The following is a 23,582-nucleotide window of genomic DNA, read 5'->3' on the forward strand; positions in this document are numbered from 1 at the left end:
ATATATGGAGCCCTGCTGTGGGGCAGCAAAGGCACCTAAATAGAAAGCTTGTTTTTGTGGTGCATGTTCCAGATTCTATTTTCCTTAGTTTTGCCCTCCAATGATCTTTGTCTCCTTAAATTTGCAAAAATTATATTGAAATTTGAAGAAGAGAAACTATAAAACGATGTATCCTTCACAACTTTCCTATACTACAGTCTTATAAACCTGATCCCTCGCAATGCCATAACAAAGAGAGAAGTATCATAGTGAAGGTGACTGTAAGATGATTAGGTGAACTGAGACTGCCTAGTAGTAACTTGAACATTCTAGCTTCTGTTCTAGCTCGATTGAAGTAAACTTTGAAAACATGGTTTGTTTCTTTGGCTTTAATAAGGAATGTCTAAAAGTTTCAGTATGAACTTTTTTCATATGGTATTTATGTTACCTTTCAATTCTGCTGGCAGGAAGAGAAGATGAGTTGGTCTGCTGTTGATGCTGTAGACTACAAGGGATTCCCTGCTGACAAGTCTAAAACTGGTGGTTGGGTACCTGCTGCTCTGAGCCTAGGTTTACTACTAACTGCAAGTTTTCCTTTTGTTCTTTTCCTTCTAGTATCAATAATCCCATTTTTTGATCATGCATCCAAGTTCTACAATAAAGAAAATGATTGTAAGCAGTGCCAGATAGAAAGTGTGAGGCTATATTGGGTTGGCTCAAATGGAAGTAACTTTGTGGCTAACGAATTTCCCTTTGAATATACTAAACTAAGGAGATTTTCTCCAGGGATTGAAATATGCGAGAGGCTCTCAACAATGGGAATAGCAGTTAACCTCGTGACATATTTGGGTGGAACGATGCATTTGCCCAGTGCAACTTCTGCCAATATTGTGACTAATTTCATGGGTACAGCTTTTCTGCTCTGTTTACTGGGCGGATTCCTTGCTGATTCTTTCTTAGGAAGATATAAGACAATTGCAATCTTTGCTGTCATCCAAACTCTTGTAAGTTCTGAAGTTCTCAAACTTCCTCATCAATCAGTTTATAGCTATGCCTTTCTCCTTTCATTTTTTTCTTTCTTATTCTCTTCATCAATATCTTACATGGCTAGGGAACCAGCATGTTAGCGATATCATCTAAACTTCCTCAGCTGCGTCCACCTCCGTGCCATGGCCGTGAAGATGCTACCTGCAAACAAGCAAGTGGATTCCAAAAGGGAGTCCTTTTTCTGTCATTGTATTTGATTGCACTCGGAACTGGTGGCCTAAAATCAAGTGTGTCAGGATTTGGAACTGACCAGTTTGACGAGAAAGACGAGAAGGAAAATACCCAAATGGCCTACTTCTTCAATAGGTTCTTCTTCATAATTAGCACAGGGACTTTGATGGCAGTCACAGTGCTTGTTTACATTCAAGATGAAGTGGGTCGAAGCTGGGGATATGGGATTTGTTCCATTTCAATGTTTGTTGCTATTTTGATATTCTTATCTGGAACCAAGAGATACAGGTACAAAAAGTGTTTGGGAAGTCCTATCGTCCATATTTCCCAAGTTGTCATGGCAGCTAGAAGAAAGAGGCATCATCAAGTGCCTTCTGATATCACCTTATTATATGAGAGTTACCCTGAGGAATTGAGAATCCGTCACACAGATCATTTACAGTGAGTCGCTCTTGTCTCTGCTCTCCATTATTTCACTCATGAAGTTTTCTCAATTATGATTCATATTTCATTGTGTCCGTAGTTTCTTGGACAAAGCCTCTGTTATCGCGGAAGGAGATTATGGAAATGATGGATCTTTAGCTCCAAACCCTTGGGAACTATGTGAGGTCACAAGGGTAGAGGAAGTGAAAATGATGGTCAGACTGATTCCCATTTGGGCAACAACAATTATCTTTTGGACAACATATGCACAGATGATCACTTTCTCAGTGGAACAAGCATCAACTATGAAGAGATGGATCGGAGGCTTCCAAATCCCCGCTGGCTCACTTACTGTCTTCTTTGTAGGAGCCATATTGATCACTTTGGCAGTTTACGACCGCCTGATAATGCCACTTTGGAAAACCTGGAAAGGGAAACCCGGTATGATGTTTTGCTCCTTGTGAAGCCTTACTAATCATTTTCTTTGTCCACTCCTGAATGCCCTTACCATTACCAATACTGAATAATTGATTATGAGCTTTTAGAGAAATCATATTTTGTTTTATATATCGCAGGCTTCACCAACTTACAAAGAATAACCATAGGTCTCTTCCTATCCACAGTTGGAATGGCAGCTGCAGCACTCGCTGAGGTGAAACGTCTATCAGTGGCGAAATCAGCTGGTCAGACCACGAAAGTTCTGCCAATAAGCGTCTTCCTACTGATCCCACAATTTTTCCTTGTGGGCAGTGGGGAAGCATTCATATACACAGGCCAGCTAGATTTCTTCATTACTCAGTCACCGAAAGGGATGAAAACAATGAGCACAGGCATCTTCCTTACAACTCTTTCACTTGGATTCTTCTTTAGTAGCTTGTTGGTTTCCATCGTGGAGAGCGTTACTGGAATTAGAGGTAGACAAGGCTGGGTAGGTGAGAACATCAACAAAGGGAGACTTGATTGCTTCTATGGACTTCTAGCTATATTAAGCTTCATTAACTTCGGATTATTCCTTGTTAGCGCCATGTGGTACAGGCGTAGAGCATATAAGCATGTTTCGGAGATGGAAATTGTGGGGAAGAAGAGCCCCTCGGCTGTCGAGAAGTGCTAGTTTTGAGTCATAAGATCACTTACCAGTTTATGTGTGTCATTTCTTTTTTGTACCTGTGAGTTTTTGCTTATTATTGGAATTGGATAAGGTAATTACACTTTGAAAAAGCACAAGATTGTAAGATCATAAATGATTGTTGTATATATGTTGATGCTATGATGTTCAGAAAAGATTTACATACCCTTTTGTTCTTAGAGATTAGACAGTGATGTCTTGTTAATTTTCATGAATTTATGCTCCCTTGGCACTAAGATCACTACTAGGATTAGGCGAATCAGTGATGGGCAAAGTGGTGCATGATCAATAGAAATGCAGTCACTACTGTCGATGGCTACAAAACACTTGGTTTAGAACTCATTAAGTTCTCTTTAGAGGGTCTAGACAGTGACTCTCTACCAATGAAAGTTTATCTGGAATTTCAGACAAGGGACCTTTTTTAACCGAGGAAGACAAAGAACATGAGTATGAATTATTCCTAAGACCAACCAATTTCTTGGATTTATTACCCTCCATGTCTGGTTTCTTCCTTTCACTTCCAGATAAAAGTTTTTTTGCTCAATCCAGTGACAAGTATGAGAGAGCACTACAAATGTGATTTTTTGGAAAGACACTCTGAAACGGGCTCTGTCCCATGAACTTTGTACCTACATGCAATAACTGCTGGTTGTTCTACCAGACTCCAAAAATAGTAAAATACAACCGCCCAACTTCAGTCCTTCAAGAGGGTCCCTAGATTGGTAAAGAAGGGTTCTAAGCCCTAAATACATAATCTAATCAATTTGGCCATTGGAGTGGCTTCAACATAGAATGAAAATGAAAAGCAAGATGCAACAGTCTACCAGCCTTACTTAGTGGAACTGGCCTGAGAGCAGCCTACTCGTTACCAGCTCAAATCGCGAATAAAGGTAGTTGAGATATATAGTGTGTTTGGATTGAGGGATTTAGGGGGAAGGGAATGGAAGAGAAGGGAATCTTCTCTCTAATTCTCTCCAAATCCCTCCCTTTAATGAAATCTTTATCTCAATCCCTTTCAAAACTCTCTCCTTAATTTTTTATAAACCATCCAAACAAGGGAATTGGAAGAAACTCTATTTCCCTTCCATTCCCTTCCCCTCAAATCCCTCAATCCAAACACACTACTAAAGTCAATCTCTAGCTACTTCATTCAAAAGTCAGAAAGGGCAAAGATGTTCTTCATATGAAGGTACTACCTGCGTTACTTTATGGAGTGGACATTCAACTTACTCAACAATGAAAGCATGCAACATTGCAACTATAATTCATCTCTCCCCATCTGAATTTTAAAAACTTGTACAAAGATCAATCCTTTGTTACCACCACAACTACACATTCATCAGCACCATCCCAAAAAATCCACAAAAGACAGTATAATTCAACATCACACAGCAAAATAAACCCAGGAATGAAAGAAATAAGCATTGATTAAAAAGGTTACTACATATGAAGCAAAAACAAAGCGAACTTGGACTCGAGATCTAATGACATACAATGGGGCAACCATAACCAGTAAGCACAATAAACTTAAATCTAAAACAACATCGTGAGTTCAAAACCATCCCAATGAGGAAACAATGCTATCAGGCTATCAATTTCCTCTTGCTCCAAACCCTTCCTCCTCCTCATTTGCTCTTATTGCTCATACTCTCCTCCTTTTCAAGTCTATTTTAACTAAAATCAATTCTCAGATAAATTATGCCAAAAAAATTATTAGTTCTCGGATTCACTTCTCTTGGCATCTGTTTCCTCTAAAAGCCTCCCAGCTTCCTCATCAGTCTGTGCTGCCTTCTTCTGCGCTTCTTTGGCCTTTAAAGCCTGCAATTTGGAGTGATTGTAGTATCCAACTCCCAAGAAGGCCAATCCATACCCAAACAAATTGATGGGCGTCACAGTGTCCTTAATCACCGACCAAGAGAATGCGATCAAAAGCCAATCCTTGACCACGCCGGCCACATTCATGGTCAACGCCGAGGTCTTGCCCACAAGCAAGAACACGGCAAGATTCAAGGCAAACGCACACAATGAATTGGTACCAAAGATCACAAAATCGAAATGGAAACTCGATGTCTCCCTCAGAATAGGGTATTCGACAAAGATCCATGGCAGAAACAAGAAAGCCAAGCAACATGGAGCAACGTAATACAGAGATGTAATCGGATTCAAAGTGATCCCTTTAGATGTAAGTAAGATTTGGATCATAACCAATCTAGTGGCCTCAAAAGCGACGGCACCCAGTTGCAGAATCACACCCCAAGTATCAAATCTGGCCTCACCGTAAGCAGCAATGCCGACTCCGAGCGAGATCGAAACCATGTTCATCATGGTGTCACTCTTGAAACCCTCTTTCTTGAAGAGCACTCCGATAGAGTACACGGCGACCGGCATCAAGGCTTTCAACATCTGAATGAATGAGACAGACAGATATATATAAGCCGAATTAGAGAGCCAGAGAGAAAGAGAATACAGAGCTCCGATGGGGACGACGGAGGAGAAGTAGAGATCCCACGACATCGTGACCGGCTCCACCAATTTGAAGACCTTGATCACGAGAACAGCTAGGGTTGCACAGAACGACATGTGGATCATGGTCAGCGAGATCGGGAAAGGCCAATTGTACATCTTCTTGTCCAAGATGTACTTGTTGTAGACGATAACCGTGAAGGAGAGGAAGATCCAGATCGCGACATAGGTGTAGGAGAGCAAGATCTTCTTCAAAACGCCGTCGCTTAATGACCCACCCTTCCCCATTGCGGCAGAAGACGGAGAAGCTCCGATGAGAGAGGGAGAGACGAAAAGATCTGAACTTTATGGTGTATTTCAGTCACGGCGAGATATATAGAGAGAGAGAGAGACAGATCTTGGAGGGAGTGGATGGATTTTGTCTGTACGTGGGGTAGTTAAATGGACGGACGGATTGGACCTTAAATGGGCTTTTGATTTTATTTAAGGGATTTTTAAAAATTAATTTCATAATTTATGATTTTTTTTGCCAATAATGGAGTTGACTAGAAATGGGTAAGTCATATTGGCAATTTGAGATTTGGTTGATAACTAACATGATAAGTAATACAATGAAGACCTTAAATACTTTCTTTTAGTGTTCTCAAAGGAATCAATTACACTTTATCAATCTAGTTAGGGTTGATCTACTAATATTACTATATTAGGATTTATTATGTATTAGTGTATTTTACCGACGAGAGGTGGCTTAATTGATAATTGATTGAATTAGGCATATGTGTTCAAGATTTGATTATAATATGAAACTAGTTGCATGCCCGCGCTTCGCGCGGCACATATTTTGATAGGAAAATAGAGATGTGTAAGAATTTTTTAATACTTTGTTAACATGAAGAGCAGTAGAGTAGAGTTTTAATTGTAGAAAATAGAGATGTTTGTGAGATGAATATAAAGATAAAATATGTACAATACCTTTTTTTTAGTTTGCTAATAAAAAAAATTTTCTAATAGGGTGTAAAAAATTTGATTCATAAGAAATAAGTATGTTAAGAGTTTATCAATTTTTATTTGTGTCGTTAGTATCTACAAAGTGTTATAGGTCACCAAAGCATGTTTATGAGACGATATTGTATGGTTGGTACAACATTCTCTATAAAGTGGCATTCAATATCGAGAAATGCAATGTAGCATAAGTAATATTTTTGAAATTATATTTTTAGAATAAGATTTTTGAATTTATATTTTTGAAATGTTATGTATGACTGGTAGATTTATGCCCATAATCACTCTGACCTTCAACAACTCACTGAATTCTATCATGCTTTCATGTCACCACTTACATGTTCCAATACCAAAGGGGCTGAATTTACTTACACATTAAAACAATATAACGTGAGAAAAACCTCTCTTGTTGTGTATATTGCAATCCAAACAGACTACTAAACCTGACCAAACTCTAAACATGCACAATACATCAATTAAATACTACAAAAACACACAAAATACATAAAAACACACATAAAATGATAAAAACACACAAAAATAATGATAAAAACACGAAAAAAATTCTCACAAAAATGATGATAATTAATGCCAAAAACATACAAAATGTTTTCAAACTAAATACTACAAAGGAATTTCATTAATTGAGTAATATCAAAAGCCTCTCATAATTAATAATACATGACCTTAGTAAAGCTGAAACAACATCAAACCACTTCCATGAAACATTAAATCCCCATTATGGGTCTTAAAGTTTTTCAATATATTTTAATTTTTTCTTTTGTCCTTTACATTTTTGTTTTTTTAAATTAATTCTCATCACTCAAGTTGTCAATCATTCTTTTTTATCAAGTTTAATTAGAATGTGTAAGCTTTTTTGTAGAGGCGTCCACGTGGCACCAAGAATTAAGGAGAAGCCTTGTGGATCCTCAGTTATATATATATAAATTGATATATTTCTCAGTAATATTTCAAAAAAAAAAACTTAAGCTAAATACATTTTGTTCCCACCACTCGGAGATAACCGAATTGGTTTGGGGCGTTTCTTTTAGTTAGAGTACCCAAGTTCAACTATCCACATTAATACGATTTGGAAAATGACATGTACCTCATCAGTTTGGTAGTCGATGAGAGCCCAACAAGTTTATTCAATTCTTTTATTCCAGAATTCATTGTCCAAAATTTATTGTTTTAATATAAATTTCATTATATTTTAAAGCACAATCTAGAATTCATTGTTTTAGTTCTGAACCATTGTGTTTTCGAATTCCATTGAAAAAAATAATGTAATTAAGATTTATCGGATACAACTCATCAACAATGGATTTTGTTAGAAAGAGTTTTATGCGCTGATTCCAAATATGTAATTTTTTCAAAAAATCTAACATGTATTTTGAGAGTTAAAAGGTTTTAAAATTTCATTTAAGATATTTGGGCTTCCATGTGCTACCACTAAATGGGTTATCTAGCACTATTGATATGATTTCTCTTGTAGAGTGGAGCAATCTAAATATTCAGAATTTACATCAACCAAAAACTCATAGTTTCTCCTTGTAAAAAAAATATACAAGTTTTTGCTCCAAATACTAGTTTTACACTTTGATTAAAACACTTCACTTTTGTATATGGGCTTCGTTTAAAGGCCCATGTATGTGAATTTTAGTTATTTTCACCATTTACAAGAGATAGAGATGTGAAACCCCCTATTGTGGGATTGTGTCGGAGCATAAATCACGGAAGCAGCAAAAGACTATTTCACAAAGAACAGTGTCACGTGGGGACTTTTTGTTTAACGTGACCGACACGTGTTAAACACCCACTAAGCACGCAAACTTTACTCAAACCATATATGTTAACATAATACTTGGAACTCTTAAACTAATACTCTCTCTTTTTTCAAGCATTTTATGCCCTTTTTTTTTTCCCTACACGTCTAAAGACACTTAATCTCATTCAACCTTTTTTGTTAATCTTGTTTGGAATGATTAGGGTTTGATTGAGACTCAACTTGGGTTGATTGAGTTCAACTAGACGTTCTCTATTGGAAAACCATTGAAACTCCCAATTGCGAAGAATCTCAACTCTATCATGTGTTTACTTGGTTAATTTTGTTGAAATTGGTTAAAGTTTATTCAAATGAACATAAATAGTTAGTTCATTTGAGTTTTTTTTTTTTTTTTTTATTGGATTTAGGGTTTAGGGTATCTCACCTGGCAACAACTTGGTATTAGCCTAATGATTATATCTTCGGATTTAGAGGTGAAAGATCCTTCAGGTCACGTACGAATCAGTGGGAGGTAATTCCTTGGAGTTTTTTGGGTTCCGTGGACCGAGGACTTATTTCATAGGAGAGTCAGTTCGACCTTACTTGCGCACTGAGCTTCGACTCATAGCTAAATTGGTGGCCCACTGTGTGCATGTGGTACTCATCTTAAGTTTAAAACTAGCTCAGGGGATTACAAAGTGGTTATTGGGTTGGGGCCTTTCCGATAAAAAAAAGAAAAGAAAAAGAAAAAGTCCCACCTCGCCTAAATTAAGCTCCTATAAGATTTTTTTTTTTGGAGTCTATACACAAAAAAAAAAAAAAAACCCTAAATTAGGAAGCAAAGTATAAGAAATTAAATTGATGGGTTTTGCCGTGTTGGCTAGTGAGGCTGCGTTGAATGTTAAAAATAAGAAAATGAAATTAAGAGATAGAAGCACAATACCTAACCTATAGTATAAATTCATACATAAAGCCACCACACCAAACCTTCTATTAATATGGTCCATGTATAGAATAATAGATCATAGTCCACATTTTTTTGGTCATAATCCCATTGACTATTCTATTCAATGTACAAAGATGGAGACTTCATGGTTTGCACATTAAATTTGGAGTATTTTATGGTTTTATTGACTAGCTCCACTTGCTTCCCAACTCTCAATTCCCCAATTTCGTTATTAAGGGTTGAAAAATCTTGATATGTAATTGACATCCAAACCAACATTTGAGATATTGGTGTAAACCTAATTTTTGCATTATAAGAGCAATAATTGTGAGATTACTTTTCAACATCACCTAATTAAGCAAACAATCAATAGACAAAAATTATTTCCTCCAAATTATTATAAAATTGTTTTTTATTTTTTATTTTTACATTATCTTATTAAAACATGTGTATTTGAATAGATGAAATGGGGATTGGGGATTAGTGGAAGTGAAGGTTGCTTGAGAGAGCAAGGCAAAAGGGATAGAAAATGTGTGAAGTTGCTAATTGATGATGACTTCGAGAAAACTCAGCTTCTCAAACTAAATCACCATTTGCTAGTTGTGTCCATGAATTGATGTCCCAAGTCTTGGAAGTCAAAACTTTCAAGAATCTAATAATCTTAGCTGGGACCACTGGTTGCTTCAAAGAAGGGGCAACGTAACTTTTGGTCTAAAAATTATCTATTTACAACTCAGTTATCGAAAGATCAAATATTCCATTTTAAAAACCTAAAACTAAAAAATTGTTCGAATATGATACAATGACAGATTTTTCACTCTTCAGGTAAGTTTTTTTTTTTTTTTATACCACATCAATAGTTTGATTGGCCAAATAGTCGAAAATATGTTAGAGTGTGCATATTGAAATAATTTTCAATTTTGGATTCTCATGTTAGAACGTTTGAATGTTCGGTGACTGAGTTGAACGTGATAAACTCTTTCAATAACTAAAAGTGACATTACCCTATTCAAAAAAGCCCAAATTAAAAAAAAAAAACAGTATAGTCCAATCAAATAAGTCCCATTAATATTATTATAGACAAAGGCCCAATGATAAATACAAAGGCCCAAACCAAGATCATTAGATCCAACGGGCTTAATCTTAACAGCGATTAATCGATTATAGCCTTATAGGCTCGCAGGCTACACCCAAAGCCCATTATAATCACATATACTAATATTAGCCCACTAGCAAGGGCAGTAGCCCAATATGTTCATCGACTTAACCCACTCAATTTCTAATACCCAAAAATAATAGTTACAATTTACAAATCCACCTTTGGTTGAATCAGGCAATTGGCTACTTATTGTTTTCCTTCCTTTATAACTGCATTATATGCTTGATGGTTCTGGTGTTCTTATCTATATATATAGTTTTTCATGGTAGCATTGGATCGAGGGAGGAAACATAATCTTAATTAGTACTCCATTAACATTGTAGATAGATTCAAAGGCATTGTAACAACGTATTATACGTTCATATGAAATGATGAAAAAAGTGCTAAAACAAGTTGACAACCAGACAGACATCTTGGTCATGGGGGTTGGAGTGCGACCATCTCAACTGGGGTTCTTACCTCAGTCGACATCGCTTATTTGTACATTATTCTGTTCCAACTCAAAAGAAGAAAGAAAGAAAAGAAAAGAAACACAATGAAAATTGAAATATTTCTGTGATTGGATAAGTTGGTTGCTGACTTGATCATTCTTCATTAATTTGACTGATCTGTCGAAGAACTAAACTCCCAGTTTTGTCGTAGATTTGAACTTCCAGCTGAGAAGTTGATGGCTCTCTGTGAAATACCCAGTGGCAGCTGTGAAGCCAACATAGACGAAGTTTGGAATCGTAGCTGCGATGTCAATTTGCAGGGAAAGAATCTTCACAAGTGGGTTTGAATCATATGCTGCATGTACTTCAAGCCATTTCGTCCAGCTGTTATAATCGATTTTAAATGTGATGTCCTTCCCACTTTTAAGGTCAATTCCACTGCCGTTGAGAGTCGCAGCTATTAGTGGTTTGTCTACTCTTGTTGTCTCGACGGCGATGTGATTCCCATCCATGTCAAAATCGTTCTTGTAAGTATCCAGCTCCACTACTAATTGACGAATATCGCTAGCTCCATCTGCACATAAGCTTAATTTGGTTAGCTAGGTAGCTCTAAGAAGTGCAAGGAATGGTGAAATACAACCCAATCCCAATCCTATTGTAAGATATATATTTGTTAAATTAACAAATAACCTAGAAGAGAAACACTAGAATTTCTTCAAAACCCTCAAAGTTTTGATTAATTTCTTCAAAACAAAAGATAATGAGCCTTAGAGAGGGCTACAACCCTTCCTGAAAAACATAAAAACACAAAATTAAAAAATGTCCAGTGAAATTTGACCACCACGTCAAAACGAGTCTCCCAACCAAGTATCGCACAATTTTGATGATATGAAAAATTTTCGATCCTACTGGTCAGAGCCGACCCTTACCCAAAGCAATCAAAGTTAGGGCTTTGAACACTAGGCCAACCTAGGCATCACAATTTTTTTAAAAATTTTTACACCTAGCCCAATTGATTAGTCCAATCCAAAAATAAATTTTAAAAGAACTTAAATTAATTCCCTAGCTCCTTCCTCTCCTCTCCCTCATGTCTCAACACTCACGCACACGATACATGAGTATCGTCTCATTTTACGGGAATTTTTTTTCCGGCCGGCCACCATTTTACGATGCTGATTTGTTCACCAAAATATCTAGGACGGGCCCTACTACTAGTCAATTTGTTTATAATTAACTTGCCACTAGTCCTCCATCATAAGTATTGTCCGGCCTGTGCCACAACCATGAATAAAAATTGAGATACAGGGTGTGTGTGCGTGTATATATTACCTGAATCTGGAACGATTCCAAGATTGAAGCCAGCTGGTGAAGAACTATTATCTGGAGCAAAAATAAATGTCATTCCATCTCCTGCAGGTGAATTGGGGGCTCCGACAATTCTGACTGTGAAGGTGGTAGAGACAAATGCTGGCCAAGCAGCCACCGGTTCACGGTATAGAACCCTTCCAACCAGGTTCCTAGTTGAGCCTTCAGGTAATAGCGTAGGCTCCGGCGTAAGCATTAAGAAACCATCAGCGGCCCTAACAGAGCCGGTGCATATTAGGTTGCTGGAGGAGCTGCAACTTTGATAGTTGAAAGCTCCAAAAGCAAAGTTAGTCGCGGGGACTTGTGCGTCAAGCTCCGGACCAAGCCTTGCTGCATAAGCTTGGTTGAGAAAGGCAGCTGAAAGAAGCAGAACAAGAAGATGCATTGTTGTTGTATGTACGTACTTGATTCATTACCAGCTTCGCCATTTGTATATAGTGGCTATGATGCTTAATTAACTCCGTCAGATTAATGGGTTGTTTTGTTACGAACACTAAGAGACAATTCAGACAACTAATATCGTTGTTCAAATATCTATGGAAGATGACATCTGGATCCAGTTATTAACCATGAGAAATATCAATCTTCTTGTCATCCTCTATATCAAACTGGAAGAGTTATTAATTCTCAACTCAATCACCGAATGTTCAAACATTTCAATTTAGAAACTTAAATTGAAAATTATTCCAATATGCACACATGGATAAATTTCTCACTATTCAATCTAATTTCTTATATTGATTGTTTATGCCACATCAATGATTTAACTGCTTGAATAGTCAAAATAATTTTTCAACTTTGAGTTCTTTGAACGTTCGATGACCAATTTGAACCTGATCAACTCTTTCAATGACAAAAAGTTACAATACCCTGTTCAAAGAAACTGACATCATTTTTTTCCTCAAAAAAAGCCCAAATAAAAAAATCTAGGCCTTCTACAAAAATTCACAACAGTCCATTAAAATTTGCACTACTTTAACAAATTTCACTGGGTACCAACCCCCAGTGAAAATACTAGTCCATCCGCTCCTGAGAAGATGAGGCCGGTGACATGAAGGGTGGTTGGCGAGAGACTTGAATGTTTTTTTTTTGCTATGTTCCAGATATTTTTCAATTTTTATGAGGTGTAGATGTCAGATATAATGGGGTATAGTTTAAAAATAATGGGGTGCAAATAAAACTTATTTAAGAGGACCCCAATAAAATTTTCTTGTGCCCCCATTAAGTTTTTTAAAGGCCCAATTTAATAAAGCAAATTCATATTTAAGTCGTCTGGCACTCTGGCCCATCAATATTCAAGGTTAGGTTTTTTTCCTCCTCTTTTTTAGGCTTTAGCAGTTTTGCTGCCACTTCCTCTCTCTTTAGCAATTTCTCTCTTTATTTGCTGAAAACAGCCAGCACCGAAGGAAACTCTGTCACTCGATATGTGGTTCTTTCTCCATTTTTGGGTGCAAATTTTTTGATTTTTCCCCCTATATATTAAAAAATTTACATGACATATTGTTTGTTTGGCCTTCTCTGTCAATGCTATTTTGTCTTGGCCAACAAATATGTATGGAGTTTTGTGTTTTGCTGATGTGGCTGTATTGGAAGATATGTTTTGCTAATGTGGTTGTATTGAAAGATTATATTTTGGTGTAGTTTTATTGTGGACAATATGGAAGACATGAGAATTTGTTGACCTCCATGTTGGGTGAGAATGAAAAATGTATAGGAATTTGTGTTTTGTTGATGTGACTATATTGAGAGATGTGTTTTGTTGATGTGGCTATATTGAGAAACGTGTTTGACTTAACTTTTTATGTAATAGAAGTGAGACTCAGTACTGATTTTTATTGACCCGACACATTAGAAGTGCTCTTACATATTATATTTTATCGTACTTGGATGCTTCAATGCTTTCTTTGAAATTTTTGTTAGTTGAATTTAACATATTAGTGAGGATTATATAAATAAATTGGTGTTATATAATTAATTTTAAAAAATATTTCGGGGCGCTGCCTGCATAACCCTACCATTTAATTGTGTCCCAGTGAAGTGAAATTGGATTTTGGATCTGCCACTGCATCTTCTCCACTCCAATTGAAAGATTTACTCTGGCAGAAAGAAACACTGTCTCTGAGATTCATTACAGACCAAAACTCATTCTTGGATCATATAAAAACCTCAGAACCAGAGTACTACCGATTAACCCATAATACAAATTAAAACATGATAAGACAGTTAAATTACATTGCAAAAAACATCAAGGGTGTTCATCAGTAGATGATAATCAACACAAAAATAGTGGTTGATCAATATGAACAAAAACCCAATCACTGGTATCGAAATCTGCAAGTATTCTTCGCTAATCTTCGAACCCAATTTTCTGCTAAATCGCATTTCTTATGCGACGAAGGTCTCTCCCCCTCCCCATCCCTTCGTGAACCCAAAGTGAAGCTCCTTTAACACTCGCCAAGTACTCATGAGGTGGGATCCTGTCATCGTGATCACTGTTGTCATCGTAGCTACCTCTGTTTTGTTTATTACATTAACATTGTAGATAAATTTTATGTCTTAAACTATCAAAATTGTATTATATCAAAGGCATTGTAACAACGTACATACGTGCATATGAAATGATGAAAAAGTGCCAAAACAAGTTGACAACCAGACAGACATCTTGGTCATGGGGTTGGAGTGCGAGGCCATCTCAACTGGGATCAAACCTCAGTTGACATGATCGCTTATTTGTACATTATTCTGTTTCAACTCAAAAAAAAAAGGAAAAAAATTGAAATGCAATGCCATGTTATTTCTGTGATTGGATAGGTTGGTAGCTGACTCGATCATTCTTCATTAATTCGACTTTGTGTTGGATTTAAACTCCCAGCCGAGAAGTTGATGGCTCTCTGCCAAAGAACCAGTGGCAGCTGTGAAGCCAACGTACACAGAGTTTGGAATCGTAGCAGCGATGTCAATTTGTAGGGCAAGAATCTTCGCAGGTGGGTCTGATACATATGATGCATATACTTCAAGCCATTTCGTCCAGCTATTATAATTGATTTGAACTACGATATCCTTCCCACTTTTAAGATCAACTCCACTGCTGTTGAGACTCGCAGTTATTAGTGGTTTATCTACACTTATTGTGTCGACAGAGATGTGATTCCCATCAATGTCAAAACCGTTCTTGTAAGTATCCAACTCCAGTACTAATTGACGAACATTACTAGCTCCATCTGCACATAAGCTTTGGTTAGCTAACTAAGAATGTGCAAGGAATTGTGAAATACAATCCCTACTAAGGATATCCTATTGTGGGAGAGAGCTTTCATGTCCAAACGAGTCTCCCGCTCAAGTATTGAATAATTCTGACAAACTATGAATAAAAATTGGGATAGAGGGGAGAGGGTGTATAAAACTATATATTACCTGAATCTGGTACGATTCCAAGATTGAAGCCAGTGCTGCCAGGTGGTGAAGGACTATTATCTGGAGCAAAAATAAATGTCATTCCATCTCCGGCAGGTGAATTGGGGGCTCCCATAATTTTGAATTTGAAGGTGGTAGAGATAAATGCTGGCCAAGCAACCACCGGTTGACGGTATAAAACCCTTCCAACCTGGTTTTTTGGATAACCAGATAATAGCGAAGGCTCTGGCGTAAGGCTTAAGAAACCATTACCGGCTGTAACAGAGCCAGTGCAGAGTAGGTTGCTGGAGGAGCTGCAACTTTGAGCGTCGAAAGTACCGAAAGCAAAGTTAGTAGCGGGGACTTGTGCGTCAAGCTCCCTTGCTGTATAAGCTTGGTTGAGAAAGGCAGCTGCAAGAAACAGAACAAGAAGATGCATTGTTGTTGTATTTACTTGATTCATTACCAGCTTCGCATTCATATATAGTGGCTCTGATGTTTAATTAACTCCGTCGGCTTAATGGGTTGTTTTGTTAAGAACAATATGAGACAATTCACACAACTAATCTTCATTCAAATATCTGTGGACGATGAAATCTGTATCCAGTTATTAACCATGAGAAACATCAAACTTCTTTGTCATCTTCTATATTGCCATATTCCAGGAAGAAGAAGAGAAAATGTGATTAATATGACCATTCTTCATCGACGAGGAATTACAGGAATCTTCGTCAGCTATGTGTAATTGCATACACCGCCGCCTGTGATTGTCTTTGTGATTAATACAAGTCTCGTCATTGCTGTCTGATAAAAACAACTAGAAGACATGACCACCTTAACCTCGTGTTCTTTGGCCCACTATTTTACTGGTGGGACCCATTCACGTACTGTCAAGCCCAAAGAAACAAGTTTCAATTAGCCCACTTCAGTCCGCTTCTCATATATCCCATATCGCTCAAGTGTGGTGAAATAGAGTGTTTTATAAGATTGGGCAATCCTATCACTAGTAAACCAGTTTTCTAGCCTATAGTTAGGCTCATGACAATTGGTATCGAAGCCAAACCACACTTGGGCCGCGTTATGTGGACACTTGGGCCGCGTTATGTGGGCCGGGCCCTGTAAAGGGCTACCACCAAACCACACTTGGGCCGCGTTATGTGGACACTTGGGCCGCGTTATGTGGGCCGGGCCCTGTAAAGGGCTACCAGTTGACCCCGTACCCTGTTGAGGGTGGCTCACGGAAGCGTGGTGTTGAGGGTGCTAGTCGGCAAGTATGGTGAAGTGGAGTGTTTTATAAGATTGGGCAATCCTATCACTAGAGTGCATAGTTAGGCTCATGACACCGCTACAGTAAGCAATATCACTAGTAAGCCGGTTTCGGTTTTCTAGTGCATAGTTAGGCCCATGACACCGCTATAGTCAGCAATGACATATGGCTTGGGGTTGTAAGTTGTAACGAAAAGGAATCTGTTTGTCGTTCCTTAGCAATTCCCTGTTGATTTCATAGAGGTGGGTGGTTTCAATGAGATTTTTTGGTTTGTTTGGTTTGTTGAAATGTAATCTCTGTTTTAAGAATTCATTCTCATTTGGGCTTCGTCACATTATGTAGTCTGAGTGGCGATTGCCCTTGCTCTGTGATCTTCTGCTTCATCATAATTGCTTATCCATGTTGCTTCTTTTGTAAATGGGATTCATTTGTTTGTAATAATTAAGGATTCGTTGAAGTGTTATGCAGATTCAGGTATTGACTGTGCTGTAATTTATTTATTTGGACAGGGATTTGTGTGCTTGATGTATATGTGTACTTGGGTCATGCTAGGTCATTGCCTATCAAGTGTTTGATAAAATGCCAGCCGGTTGGGCTATCAAGTTTTCGGGAATGCTTCTGTCTTGTTCCATATTTGTTTAGATTGATCTATATTCATTCATGTTGGGATAGGGCTCAAGAAAAAAAATGCTGCTGTTGGCTATAGATGTGGAGACTGAGAAATAGAAGATTAGTTGGTGCAAATATCTTGGTTTGAGGAGGGTAGGGTATTAGAAGAAGGACCTAACTATGGAAAGCTTAATCTACTGCTGTTGGAGGTTTCTGTCTTGTTTTAGTCTGCTGTGTAAGCTGCTTTGCCTTTATCTCCTCTATGCCTCTACCATGACGTTTTTTAGGTCTTGTGGTAGGTTAGTTTCTGTTCTGCTGCTTAATGAAATTCTGTCTTACTGCAGAGCTTTGCATTTCCTATGCTCTGGTGTGAAGGAGAAGGACTGATGTCAATAGTTTTACTGGACAAATATTTCATGTCCCTTGTATCTATATAGTTTTTCATAGTGGCATTGGATGGGGGGAGGAAACATAAGTATACACAATCGTACATTAACATTGTAGATAGATTTTACGTCTTAAACTATCAAAATTTATCCAAGACTTTGTAACAACGTGCACATGAAATGATGAAAGTGCTAAAACAAGTCGACCACAAGACATCTTGGTCATGGGGTTGGAGTCCTACCATGGCAACTGGGGTCTTACCTCAGTTGACATCACTTATTTATACATTATTCTGTTTCAACTCAAAAAAGAAAAAAGAAAAGAAACACGACGAAAACTGAAATGCAATGCCATTTTATTTCTATGATTGGATTGGTTGGTTGCTGACTTGATCATTCTTTAATGGTTCCACTTTGTTGTAGATTTAAACTCCCAGCTGAGAAGTTGATGGCTCTCTGTGAAATACCCAGTGGCAGCTGTGAAGCCAACATAGACGGAGTTTGGAATCGTAGCTGCGATGTCAATTTGCAGGGAAAGAATCTTCACAAGTGGGTTTGAATCATATGCTGCATGTACTTCCAGCCCTTTCGTCCAGCTGTTATAATCGATTTTAAATGTGATGTCCTTCCCACTTTTAAGGTCAATTCCACTGCTGTTGAGACTCGCAGCTATTAGTGGATTATCTACACTTCTTGTGTCGACAGCAATGTGATTCGCATCAATGTCAAAATCGTTCTTGTAAGTATCCAGCTCCACTGCTAATTGACGAATATCACTGCTAGCTGCATCTGCACATAAATGGTTAAATACAATCCACTTATCATAAGATATTTGTAGGGCACAGATATGTTTGCAGTCTTATCCCAATATTGCAGAGAGCTTTCATATATAAATGTTGTCCGGCCTGTCATGAATTTTTTTAAAGAAAAGCCTGTGCAACAAACTATGAATAGAAATTGGGACACAGGGGCATGTGTATATATTACCTGTATTTGCTTGTCCGACAATTCCAAGATTGAAGCCAGTGCTCTCAGCTGGTGAAGAACTATTATCTGGAGCGAAAATAAATGTCATTCCATCTCCGGTAGGTGAATTGGAGGCTCCGACAATTCTGACTGTGAAGGTGGTAGAGACAAATGCTGGCCAAGCAGCCACCGGTTCACGGTATAGAACCCTTCCAACCTGGTCTCTATTTGGGCCTTGAAAACCAGGGAATAGTGAAGGGTCCTGCGTAAGGCTTAAGAAACCATCAGCGGCTGTAACAGAGCCGGTGCAGAGTAGGTTACTGGAGGGGCTGCAACTTTGACTGTTAAAAGCCTTGAAAGCAAAGTTAGTCGCGGGCACTTGTGCGGCGTCAAGCTCCGGAGCAAGCCTTGCTGCATAAGCGTGGTTGAGAAAGGCAGCTGCAAGAAGCAGAAGAATAGGAAGAAGATGCATTGTTGTTGGTATTTGGTTGATTCATTACCAGCTTCACCTTCATATATAGTGGCTATGATGTTTAATTAGCTCCGTCAGATTAATGGGCTATGTTGTCAAGAACACTAAGAGACGATTCACACAGCTAATCTTTATTAAAATATCTGTGGAAGATGAAATCTGTATCCAGTTATTAAGCATGAGAAATATCAAACTTCTTGTCATCTTCTATATGTTGCACTATTCCAGGAAGAAGAAGAAGAAAAAACGTGATAAATAGGCCAATTCTTCATCGGCCGGAATCTTCAGCAATGCATAGCCGCCTGTTATTGTCTCTGTGATTAATACAAGTCTCACCATTACTATCTAATAAAAACAACAAAAAGACTGCTGTAATTTTTATTTTATTTGGGCAGGGATTTGGGTGCTTGATATATGTATGTGTACTTGGGCCATGCTAGTTCATTGCCTATCAAGTGTTTGATAAAATGCCAGCCCGTTCTGCTATCAAGTGTTCTGTAATGCTACTGTATTTTTCCATATCAAGTCTGGTATTGATCAAGATCTTGGGTCATGCTAGTTCATTGCCTATCAAGTGTTTGATAAAATGCCAGCCCGTTCTGCTATCAAGTGTTCTGTAATGCTACTGTATTTTTCCATGTCAAGTCTGGTATTGATCAAGATCGCAGATTGCTGCAAGTAACAAGTTCAGATATGATCTGTGGAAGAGAAGGAAAAAAATGTGATAAATATGGCGACTGTTATTGTCTTTGTGATAAATACAAATATCGCCATTACTGTCTAATCAAAATAACAAGAAGTCAAAAAGACATGGCCAAAGTATAAGCTCGTGTTGTGTTTCTTGTTGATGAATTCTCTGTGACAGGAATATTCGGGGCAGCAGCTGCAAACCCAAAGACAGGAGGGAACGATAAGAAAGAATAAAAGAAAGCCTGTCCTTCATTCTAGATGCCCCGTTGACACTATGAAACAAACCATGGCTACAAACTCACATCGTTTAGGTGTGAGAGTGAAGTACTAGATATAAGGGAGGCTCAACTCCCTAACTAATAACAATCGATTTTTCTGATGTATGAATCTCAAGGGGATCGGTTGTTGGACTAGGCCTTCCGGGCTCAATATGAACTGGGCTTAAGGGAACAAATCCATGCGGGTCTTAGGCCCTCCTAAGCAAACAAACTGTTGTTATTGAAGGAGAGCGATCTTTCTATACCAAGCTGCTTTTGCGAGACAACTTGAGAAGAGTGATTATACCAATGGGGAGAACCATTCCAATTTCATCGAAGCTGAATTTTGAAGGGGTCGAAAGGCTTTGATTGTATTATGATCCAAAGAGGAAGGCAAAAAATTATGATTTTGAAATAAATATCAAAATATTTTAGATTCTTAAAAGGGAGATGAGATATGTGCACGGAGAAGATGGTAGTTAGGATATTAAATATTATATAATTAATAGGTATGAAAGTGTAATTGGAGAAACTTAACGTGTGTATTAGGAAAAAAATTAATGTATTAGCCAAGCATATACATTAACTCATTAAGTCCAAATTCTAAAATTCGTGTAGAAATAACGATTCCTTTATTAGTTTGCTGTTAATTTGGGCCACTATTTTTCGGGTCTGGCCCATTCGGTTGTTGTCAAGCCCAAAGAAACAAGTGTCCATTAGCCCACTCCAGTCCAATCCGATATATACGTAAGCAGTGTCTGTCGTTTCTTAGCAATAAGCCAATAATTCTGGGTTATTATTATTCCCTGCTGGTTTCACAAAGTCGTTTGCTCCACGCAGACTCGCAATGCTTTGAATCTGTCAAGAAGGTGGAGATTTTTTTTGTTGCATTTGTTTGGTAAAATAATTTGGAAACTTTGATTGTCTTGCAGGTAACAGATCAAAGAGTAAGCATGAAGATAAAGAAGAAGAGGAAGAAGAAGAAGAGATAGAGAGATAAGCCAATGAACTTGTAATGTTATTCAATTGACTTATCTCTCTATCTCTTCTTCTTCTTCTTCTTCTTCTTTATCTTCGTGCTTACTCTTTGATCTGTTACCTGCAATACAATCAAAGTTTCTAAATTATTTTATGGTATCGGAGCATTATGGATCCAGAAAATTCAAACAAAGTTTCTAAATTATTTTATGGTATCGGAGCATTATGGATCCAGAAAATTCAAACACTGTTACGGTCTCACAAGCATTGGCTAATGGCAATGATTACATGAGGAACACTTCACAAGCATTGGCTAATGGCACAAGCATTGGCTAATGGCAATGATTACATGAGGAACACTTCACAAGCATTGGCTAATGGCAGTGATTACATGAGGAACATTGCAGTGGCAGATATAACAAGCATTGGCTAATGGCAGTGATTACATGAGGAACACTGCAGTGACAGATATCAACAATGGAGTTAATCTCCACACAGTGACTACAAATGGTAATCCTCTTTTTTTTTCTAACCCACCCATCACCACTACATCTATTTTATCCACACCCCCATACACACCAACAATATTGTCCGCTTTGGGTTATCCGGTTCCCGTGGATACATCGGGCCCACACGGCTTTGTTTCTCCTTAGGTCCAAGCATGTGGGCTAGGCCAACCCACTCAAGCCTAGGAAAAGGCCTTGTATAGTGTTAAGGGTGGTCTTTTAGCCTTATAAATAAGACTTTAAGTCCCACATCTTTCGATGTGGGACAACACTCCCCGCATTTGTGGGTTCTCAAGCCTAGGAAAAGGCTTTGTATAGTGTTAAGGGTGGGGGGAAGGGTGGGCTTTTAGCCTTATAAATAATACTTTAAGTCTCACATCTTTCGATGTGGGGAAGGGTGGGCTTTTAGTCTTATAAATAAGACTTTAAGTCCCACATGGGACAACACTCCCCACACTTGTGGGTTGAGTTATGTCAGACCCAACAAGTGGAGTAGAACATCTATTTTATCCACACCCCCATACACACCAACAATATTGTCCGCTTTGGGTTGTCCGGTTCCCGTGGATACATCGGACCCGCGCGGCTTTGTTTCTCCTTAAGTCCAAGCAGGTGGGTTAAGCCCAACCCACTCAAGCCTAAGAAAAGGCCTTGTATAGTGTTAAGGGTGGGCTTTTAGCCTTATAAATAAGACTTTAAGTCCCACATATTTCGATGTGGGACGACACTCCCCTCACTTGTGGGTTCTCAAGCCTAGGAAAATGCCTTGTATAGTGTTAAGGGTGGCTTTTAGTCTTATAAATAAGACTTTAAGTCCCACATCTTTCGATGTGAGGCAACACTCCCCACACTTGTGGGTTGAGTTATGTCAGACCCAACAAGTGGAGTAGAGGTCATGTCCCACAGGAACGAATTGTTCCGATACCATGTTGGAAATCCACACCCCCATACACACCAACAATATTGTCCGCTTTGGGTTGTCCGATTCCTGTGGATACATCAGGCCAGCACGGCTTTGTTTCTCCTAGGTCCAAGGAGGTGGGCTAGGCCCAACCCACTCAAGCCTAGGAAAAGGTCTTGCATAGTGTTAAGGGTGGGCTTTTAGTCTTATAAATAAGACTTTAAGTTCGATATGGGACAACATTTGGTTAATTGACGTATAATCTCTGTTTCAAGAATTCACTGTCAGGCCAGCACGGCTTTGTTTCTCCTTGGTTCAAGGAGGTGGGCTAGGCCCAACCCACTCAAGCCTAGGCAAAGGCCTTGCATAGTGTTACGGGTGGGGTTTTAGCCTTATAAATAAGACTTTAAGTTCGATATGGGACAACATTTGGTTAATTGACGTATAATCTCTGTTTCAAGAATTCACTGTCATATGGGCTTCGTCTCATTGTGCAGTCTGAGTGGCGATTGCCCTTGCTCTGTGATCTTCTGCTGCATCATAAGTGCTCATCCATGTTGTTTCTTTGCTTGAAGTGTTATGCAGATTCAGGCATTGACTGTGCTTTAATTTGATTTATTCCGAAACAGATTTGTGTGCTTGATATATATGGCTACTTGGGTGGGTCATGCTAGCTCATTGCCTATCAAGTGTTTGATAAAATGCCAGCCAGTTCTGCTATCAAGTGCTCTGGAATGCTACTGTTTGTTTTTTCCACATCTTTTTTTATTGAATCCACATTCATTGATTTTGGGATAGGGCTCAAAATAAAATGATGCTGTTGGCTATAGATGTGGAGACTGAGAAATAGAAGATTAGTTGGTGTAAATATCTTTCCTTGGAAGCTGCTACTAGTATGTTGGTCTGAGGGAGGTAGGATATTAGAAGGAGGACCTGACTATTGGAAAGCTTTAATCAACTGCTGGTGGAGGTTTCTGTCATGTTTAGTGTGCTATAAGCTGCTTTGCCTTTATCTGCTCTATGCCTCTACCTTGACTCTTTTATGTCTTGTGGTAGGTTAGTTTCTGTTCTGCTGCTTAATGAAATATTGTCTTACTGCAGCGCTTTGTAATTCCTATGTTCTGGTGTGAAGGAGAAGGACTGATGTCAATGAAAACTTTGATAACCCAAAACTAAATGGCGAGTCAGTATGGTATTGATCAAGATTGCAGATTGCTAAATGATATTAAGTCTGGTATGTGAATTATATTTCCTGCCATTTAGTTTGTTGTAGTGGCTTA

At 38.3% G+C, this 23,582-nt stretch overlaps 5 protein-coding genes and 1 long non-coding RNA gene across 7 annotated transcripts; 2 read left to right on the forward strand and 4 right to left on the reverse strand.

The window, feature by feature from the left end:
* Positions 1–63: 63 nt before the first annotated feature.
* On the forward strand, positions 64–2,932 carry LOC119993032 (protein NRT1/ PTR FAMILY 6.2-like). Its single transcript, XM_038839924.1, has 6 exons — positions 64–352; positions 447–549; positions 766–983; positions 1,091–1,638; positions 1,721–2,061; positions 2,196–2,932. The coding sequence occupies exons 1-6, from the start codon at positions 350–352 to the stop codon at positions 2,729–2,731; spliced, it is 1,749 nt and encodes a 582-aa protein (XP_038695852.1). The 5' UTR covers positions 64–349; the 3' UTR covers positions 2,732–2,932.
* A 1,211-nt stretch (positions 2,933–4,143) lies between these two features.
* Positions 4,144–5,629, reverse strand: LOC119993555 (probable sugar phosphate/phosphate translocator At5g25400). Its single transcript, XM_038840730.1, has one exon. It carries the CDS (start codon positions 5,495–5,497, stop codon positions 4,460–4,462), a length of 1,038 nt encoding a protein of 345 aa, XP_038696658.1. The 5' UTR covers positions 5,498–5,629; the 3' UTR covers positions 4,144–4,459.
* A 5,071-nt stretch (positions 5,630–10,700) lies between these two features.
* LOC119992820 (probable L-type lectin-domain containing receptor kinase S.5) lies at positions 10,701–12,262 on the reverse strand. Its single transcript, XM_038839602.1, has 2 exons — positions 11,842–12,262; positions 10,701–11,086 (listed from the first exon to the last, which is right to left on the reverse strand). Exons 1-2 carry the CDS (start codon positions 12,260–12,262, stop codon positions 10,701–10,703), a joined length of 807 nt encoding a protein of 268 aa, XP_038695530.1.
* Positions 12,263–14,439: 2,177 nt separating this feature from the next.
* LOC119993803 (lectin 1-like) lies at positions 14,440–15,753 on the reverse strand. Its single transcript, XM_038841070.1, has 2 exons — positions 15,292–15,753; positions 14,440–15,098 (listed from the first exon to the last, which is right to left on the reverse strand). The coding sequence occupies exons 1-2, from the start codon at positions 15,749–15,751 to the stop codon at positions 14,716–14,718; spliced, it is 843 nt and encodes a 280-aa protein (XP_038696998.1). The 5' UTR covers positions 15,752–15,753; the 3' UTR covers positions 14,440–14,715.
* Positions 15,754–16,643: 890 nt separating this feature from the next.
* LOC119993661 lies at positions 16,644–18,530 on the forward strand. 2 transcript variants are annotated; one of them, XR_005466555.1, is made up of 4 exons: positions 16,644–16,779; positions 17,956–18,081; positions 18,173–18,271; positions 18,371–18,530. It is a non-coding gene; the product is annotated as an uncharacterized LOC119993661 (long non-coding RNA). The 2 variants fall into 2 exon arrangements; XR_005466556.1 differs by lacking the exons at positions 16,644–16,779; positions 18,371–18,530 and adding an exon at positions 16,789–17,381.
* Positions 17,389–19,499, reverse strand: LOC119993660 (lectin-like). Its single transcript, XM_038840863.1, has 2 exons — positions 18,520–19,499; positions 17,389–18,321 (listed from the first exon to the last, which is right to left on the reverse strand). The coding sequence occupies exons 1-2, from the start codon at positions 18,968–18,970 to the stop codon at positions 17,933–17,935; spliced, it is 840 nt and encodes a 279-aa protein (XP_038696791.1). The 5' UTR covers positions 18,971–19,499; the 3' UTR covers positions 17,389–17,932.
* Positions 19,500–23,582: the final 4,083 nt, after the last annotated feature.

The sequence above is a fragment of the Tripterygium wilfordii genome, chromosome 23, assembly GCF_013401445.1.
Source record: "Tripterygium wilfordii isolate XIE 37 chromosome 23, ASM1340144v1, whole genome shotgun sequence".
In the NCBI taxonomy this organism is placed as follows: Eukaryota; Viridiplantae; Streptophyta; class Magnoliopsida; order Celastrales; family Celastraceae; genus Tripterygium; species Tripterygium wilfordii.

Bases quoted from the DNA above. Each gene is read 5' to 3' on its own strand.
- LOC119993555 (XM_038840730.1), bottom strand. From the start codon at position 5,497: ATGGGGAAGGGTGGGTCATTAAGCGACGGCGTTTTGAAGAAGATCTTG.
- LOC119993032 (XM_038839924.1), top strand. The intron at 984-1,090 runs GTAAGTTCTGAA...TTACATGGCTAG, and splicing joins TTGCTGTCATCCAAACTCTT to GGAACCAGCATGTTAGCGAT. The intron at 2,062-2,195 runs GTATGATGTTTT...TATATATCGCAG, and splicing joins AACCTGGAAAGGGAAACCCG to GCTTCACCAACTTACAAAGA.
- LOC119993803 (XM_038841070.1), bottom strand. From the start codon at position 15,751: ATGAATGCGAAGCTGGTAATGAATCAAGTAAATACAACAACAATGCAT. The intron at 15,099-15,291 runs GTAATATATAGT...GCTTATGTGCAG, and splicing joins TGGAATCGTACCAGATTCAG to ATGGAGCTAGTAATGTTCGT.
- LOC119992820 (XM_038839602.1), bottom strand. From the start codon at position 12,262: ATGCATCTTCTTGTTCTGCTTCTTTCAGCTGCCTTTCTCAACCAAGCT. The intron at 11,087-11,841 runs GTAATATATACA...GCTTATGTGCAG, and splicing joins TGGAATCGTTCCAGATTCAG to ATGGAGCTAGCGATATTCGT.
- LOC119993660 (XM_038840863.1), bottom strand. From the start codon at position 18,970: ATGCATCTTCTTCCTATTCTTCTGCTTCTTGCAGCTGCCTTTCTCAAC. The intron at 18,322-18,519 runs GTAATATATACA...ATTTATGTGCAG, and splicing joins TGTCGGACAAGCAAATACAG to ATGCAGCTAGCAGTGATATT.